Source organism: Dipodomys spectabilis, unplaced genomic scaffold (genome assembly GCF_019054845.1).
Source record: "Dipodomys spectabilis isolate Male_0828 unplaced genomic scaffold, ASM1905484v1 ptg000422l, whole genome shotgun sequence".
NCBI classification, from domain to species: domain Eukaryota; kingdom Metazoa; phylum Chordata; class Mammalia; order Rodentia; family Heteromyidae; genus Dipodomys; species Dipodomys spectabilis.
In genome coordinates this window covers 1454795-1460868 of record NW_024871099.1, presented here as the reverse complement: position 1 = coordinate 1460868, position 6074 = coordinate 1454795, and the positions used below count along the sequence as shown (strand labels likewise).

Genomic DNA, 6074 nt, shown 5'->3' with positions numbered 1-6074 from the left:
CAGCCCTGGGGTGTCCGCAGGCCTGGCTTCGGTTCCAAGGCTTTCCACCTCTGGCTTTCTGCCCCGGGGCGCGAAGTCCGTGCGCCCGGGGGATGGTGTCAGGGGTGGGGGTGGGGTCTGGGGACCCCATCTCTACAGCCTTGACCAGCAATCGGGGACGAGCTTCCGTCCCGGATCCTGCCCCAACGGAGCAGGGACGGGCGGGCAGCGCCCTTCCCCGAAGGCTGGAGGGCGGGGCCTGCGCGGGGGATCAGGGTTAAAGGATCAGGGTTCGTGGCCTCAGACTCCTCACGGGCTCGGCGCCGCAGCAGCCGGGAGAGCAGGTAACCGGGCGCCTCGGGGGCGGGGCGGGGTGGGACGATCTGGGACCCAGGAGAGCCTCCCGGGGCCCGGGACGCGGCTGGGAGAAACTGAGGCACCCAGAGGCTTCACCTAAGACGGCGCACCCGGACACACCGGCGCTCACCAGCCTGTAATCCCGGAGTGGGTGTGTGAGATGCATATGAGCGCATCCCACGAGCTGATGCCTGGTCCAGCATGCGCACAGCCGGCTGGCGGCGGGGGACGGGGGGGGGGGGGGGAGAGGGGGTCCAACTCCGGTTTGGTGCAGGGCTAAGATGGGTCCGGACTCGCGGGGGGGGGGGGGGCATGGGCAGCCAGGCCATGAGGGTCATCTCTGGGCAGCCCTGCGCTCCTGCCACCCAGGAGAGCAGGGCCAGCCAGGCACCTAGGGACGTGTGAGATCCGGAAGATCGGGGTTCCAAGCCAGCCCCACCCCCCCAAGGGCAGGAACAGTCAGAAGACGCCCATCCTCAGCTCAGCAGCAGAAAGCCAGCCGTGCTGTGTGGCTGGCCCTGGCCCTGACTCAGGCAGTGAAACACAGTCTGCGGCCCCAAGCCGGGCGGGTCTGTATCCTGTGCACACGCAGGAGGAGTGTGCGCAAGCCCAGGACCGAAAGCTGTGCAACTTCCCAGACGCAGAAAGCGCTGAGGACCGCGGCCTTGTCTCTTTTTAAAAAATTACTTTTATTAGTGTGCATATTTATCTATTGAGCAGTGCTGGTGATCACACTCAATAGTGGGCTTCATCTCTGATAGTGTTAAAAAGAAAGGAAGAAGTCCCAGCATTGGCACAAAAATACATACACACAAATGCTTGCACTACCAAAAGTGCTTGGTCAATACCAAGCCCACTTTCTCCAGCCCTTCCCTTTAACAAGCACCTCAACACATCGGCCTGAAGAGGAAGAGGAAGACCTTCCCTCCCCCACCCTGGCTGTAAGAAACAGAACCAGCTCCTCTATTTTCCTGTTCTATTTTACTTTTAGTTTTGTTTTTGCGGATACTAGGGACTGGAACTCAGAGCCTTAACTTCCTTGCTCCAGGCTGATGCTCTACCACTTAAAACACGGCTCCACTTCTGGCATTTTTCTCCCTTGTACTTTTTCCACAGGGTGATCATTATGTCCACCAAGGTCCAAGACATCATGCAGCTGCTCTGCTTCATCTGTAAGCAGGAAAAAATGCAGGCTGCCATGAAGCATTCTGGGAAGGGCGCCCTGATCACTGGAGCCGGAGCCTTGATCGGTGGCATGGTTGGTGGCCCTCCAGGAATAGCTGTTGGTAAGTATGACTCTTTCACACACACACCGCTGTTTGGGTTGGTGTTGTTCAAACAGTCTTTGAAAGCATACCAGAGGATCACAGTTAGAAGCAGCCCAGGCAGGAAAGTCCATGAGACAGTACCTCACACTCTTGCTTAGCTGGCTGTCTCACAGCTCAGCTTTTTATTCGCTCACTAGGGAGCAGAGTTGCTGGTATTACAGTCATGCGCTTCTGGTGCCTATCTATGACAGAAGTTTTATTTTGGGTGAAATGTGTGAGGGGGACGGGGGCCTTTCTTTGGCCTGTGTGTGTGTGTGTGTGTGTGTGTAGGGGGTGTTGTATAGCACAGGTGTTCAGTGGAGATGGGGAATGGAGAGGGGGCTTCATTGTGTATCTGTAAGTGTGGGCAACTGGGGCAAGAGACATACTTGGGTATCCAATAATTAAAGATGCTGAGCGCTGGGTGGCTCACCCCTGTAATCCTAGCTACTCAAGAGGCTGAGATCTGAGGACTGCGGTTCAAAGCCAGCCCAGGAAGGAAAGTCCGAGAGACTCTTATCTCCAATAAACCACTCAGAAAACCGGAAGTGGCGCTGTGACTCAAGTGGTGGTGTGCTCACCTTGAGCTGAAGAGCTGAGGGACAGCGCCCAGATCCCAAGTTCAAGCCCTAGGACTGGCACAAAAATACCCCCAAAGAACAATGCCAACCACAAAAAAATAAAAATAAAATAAAACCTTTCCTTCACAGTATGGAGAGGCTTTGAGTGGGAACCTTGGGTTAGCCCAGTATCGACTCTCTGGCCTTTGTATTTTCTAGGGGGCGTTGTTGGGGGTCTTCTCGGAGCCTGGATGACCAGAGGCCAGTTTAAGCCAGTCCCGCAGATCTTGATGGAGCTGCCTGCCTCTGAGCAGCAGAAGCTGTTTGCCCAAGTGATGGCCATTTTGCAGAGTTTGGACTGCACGGACGTGAAGCAGCTCATAACGCTGGTCAAGGGCAGCAAGAGTTGCCAGCAGCAGCTGCTGGCCCTCGTGATCTGCTACTTCACCAAACATCTGGGGGCCCAGATTCAATATGGGAACTAGATGGCTGTCTCTCACTGGAAGCCGGGGTTGCTCGGCCGCAGATGCAACCTTGGTGCTGAGTTCTAATCCTGTGGTGGGGTTTGTGTTGCAGTGGATTTGGGCCCCAACAAACCTGTGATGTCCAGTGGTGTGAGAAGGGAAGAAAGCGCTCTAGTGCTGAGTTTAAGCCTCCCTACTGGCACCAAAAAAATAAAACAAAAGCATGGCTTCCTGAAAGCACGTTTTCCCCATTGTTCTTTCTGTTTCTTTAGGGAACTGACCACAGTCTGTAGTTACTGGGTCAAAAAACAAAAATGACAAGGGATTGAGTTTTAACAATTAGAATAGTCGGGTGCAGTGGCACACACCTGTAGTACTATTTTATGGGAATTCCATTATGAGGTACAGAAAAGCCAGAGACTGCATGGTAGTCTCCTGTCTGAAGACCTGCAGCCTCAAATACACTTAACACAGTTAGAAAACTAAGCCATGAAGCCAGGCGCCTGTAATCCTAGCTACTCAGGAGGCTGAGATCTGAGGATCGTGGTTCAAAGCCAGCCCGAGCAGGAAAGTCCGTGAAACTCTTGTCTCCAATAAACCACTAGAAAACTGGAAGTGGCGCTGTAGCTCAAGTGGTAGAGCGCTCGCCTTGAGCTGAAGAGCTGAGGGAGACAGCACTCAGGCTCAGAGTTCAAGCCCCACGACTGACAAATAAAAAAGAAAAAAAAGAAAGAAAACTAAGCCATGAGGATAGCAAAGCAAATAGCCGAAAAACAATGTCAACAAACCAGATCAACACCAAGAGAGAGCTGGAGTTCCTGGTCCAGTAACCCGTTGTCCAAGTCCTAGCCTGTGCCTCTAGGAGTTCTGGCATGCCCATTCCCTGGGAGGGGGACTTCACCTTCCTCCACCTTGAAGACAAGTTGGTGCCAGCTAAACTCAATTTCCTACCATCCACCACGATGCCAAGGTGGCATCTGTGTATCCTGATTTCATTCCCCACTGGTTTTATGCACATCAGTGAAATCATTGATTCTTCAGTGAGAGGGCTGGATTGGGCCTTTAAGATCCAGTTATTACGACTTGAAACACGTTTACAAGAGAGGCTTTCCTATCCTAGATCTGTATTATTAGTGTAAACACTTCATGTTTTCCCGGAGGTTATGCAGAGATCCCTCTTTGGTTGGTGCCTGTGCTGATCCCAACTGCAATCTGAGGAGTCTCTAGCAGTGAAAGTTGGCTCTGTATGACTGACTCCTATCTAGTCTGGAGGCTTTGGACTCAAACACAACGAGTAATCCTTTCAGAGATCAGGCTGGCTCAGGTCTACAAATATCTGCATCACAGACACAAAGGAGGCTCTAGGGAAGGGGTTGACAGAAAGGGTGATGGGTCATGTGATGCGAAAGTCTTAGCTCCAGCAGATCCGAAGTGGTGTGTGCCTTCTGTCCTGAGTCGGCAGGTTTTAGCTGTGTATGAAGCCAGGCAGGGTCCCATCTGCTTTTACCACAGGGGGGTGGAAGGGGGGGGAGAGGGAGGAGGGGGATGATCCGGATGTAGGGTCCCTTCCAGGTGGCTGTGAGGCCATCCTCCATGAAGTTCTCACCTGAAATGGAATTTCTGAGTTGGAAGGGATGGGCTGGATCGGAGCTGGGCTCCTTTATACGCCTCCTGCTGAGTTGCCTGCAAGTTCTGCAGAGATTTAAGTTGAGGGAGCATTATTAACTTACCCTAAGGCAGGGGGCCTGACTTCAGTGAAATCTGTCTCCCCGTGCTCTCCTGACTGCTTCCTCTGAGTACGCTGGCTTGGATGGCAGGCTAGGGCCAGAAACAGTCAAAAACATATTTAGGGGCCCCACTGGCTCTGTGTGTGTGTGTGTGTGTTTCTTTTCTTTTTTTTTTATAAACAAGATAGAACAAGAATCATCAGAATCATTTCAGCAAAACACTATCATTGAGGTAAGTTAAAAAAAATCCAGTGAGGGCTGGGAAGGTGGTTCAGTGGTAGAGCACTTGTCTTGCATGCATGAGGCCCTGGGTTCCATTCCTCAGCACCATATAAGCAGAAAAAGCTGGAAGTGGCACTGTGGCTCAAGTGGAAGAGTGCTAGCCTTGAGCTAAAGAGCTGAGGGATAGTGCCCAGGCCCAGAGTTCAGGCCCCATGACCGACCAAAAAAAAAAAAAAAGGTTAAAAAAATGCAATAAGATAGACACTGTAAAAGCTATTGTTGATTTTCTCTTCTTTCTTTTTCATTTTAGTTAATAATGCCTCAGACCTGGAGCAATCCTAGAATTCTTTCCAGGATCATCTTTTCCCTTCAATCATAGTGGCTCTGGGACTCTCAAAGTCTGGGTTTGGAAGGTGGCTTCTTCTTACATGTCTCAGGGCTGGATACAAACCTGGCTGGGGAACTTGAGCGTCGGGTAGCTCAGGTACTTCCAAAGTATTTTCCACTTAACCCTTATGACCATTCACCTAGAGCCAGCAGAAGCTTCCCAGCTCCCACTGTGAACCAGGACTAAATCCCGCTGGTTTTTAAGGCAGCTTCTCAGGCAGTGGCAGGAGCTGTATGATTTCCTTTTAGTACCATAAGATCCCCTTATTGAGGCCTGGGACAGTGTACCAGGGCAACAACTTTTGGTAACTAGATTTCCTCTGGTAAGGGTAGGATTCCCTGGGCAGACATAGAAGGCTTGGGCTTGTAACCATCTCTCATGAGTGTGGTCCCCACACTCAAGGGGGGTCTGTGTTAACACTGTTTTCCCATGCCTGTTTTTCATCTATCCTGCTTCAATTTTCCATAAATGACTTCTGTCCCTTGATCTTAAGAGGGGTTGTTGGGTGATGAGCCATCTTCTGTCACTGCTCCAAGCTGAATAGGGACCCTAGTCTTGTCCTAGCTTACCATGGATAATGTGGGAAACTTAGTTGTCAGGTGGACAGGATCAGATGGCATTAGGAACAGTTTTTTGCTCCAAATTGGAAAGGAAGCCATATGAGAACTTAGGGAAGATAGCAAGCCACAGAAACAATACAAGGAACAAGACATCAGTGTCTTCTATATATTAATTCCAAAAGAAAAACCATTAGGTAAGGAGCTCATTACAGCCAAGAGCAGAGTTACATACAACAGGTAACATTTTACAACTGCGCAGATTTCCCCTTGGACAATGGTAGTGTGTTCTGTCTAGCACTCTGCAAAAGAATTTTCCTGTCTGACTGGGGAAGCTGACCTTTGCTGACTCTCACAGTGCTTAAGTTACCTGTGCAAGACTCCAGATAGTCCAGTAGGGACAGGATGTCAGGTCCATGCCCTACTGGGGGACAAGTCTCCTTTCCACTATTGGGGAAGCAGAATGCACACCGAGCTCAGGGGAGGCTGGGTACACAAAGGTTAAAAACCACA

The 6074-nt window shown here is 51.1% G+C and overlaps 1 protein-coding gene across 1 annotated transcript; it reads left to right on the top strand.

The window, feature by feature from the left end:
* The first annotated feature begins 248 nt into the window (after positions 1–248).
* On the top strand, positions 249–2904 carry LOC122097537 (protein C19orf12 homolog). Its single transcript, XM_042668103.1, has 3 exons — positions 249–323; positions 1453–1622; positions 2423–2904. The coding sequence occupies exons 2-3, from the start codon at positions 1463–1465 to the stop codon at positions 2686–2688; spliced, it is 426 nt and encodes a 141-aa protein (XP_042524037.1). The 5' UTR covers positions 249–323; positions 1453–1462; the 3' UTR covers positions 2689–2904.
* Positions 2905–6074: the final 3170 nt, after the last annotated feature.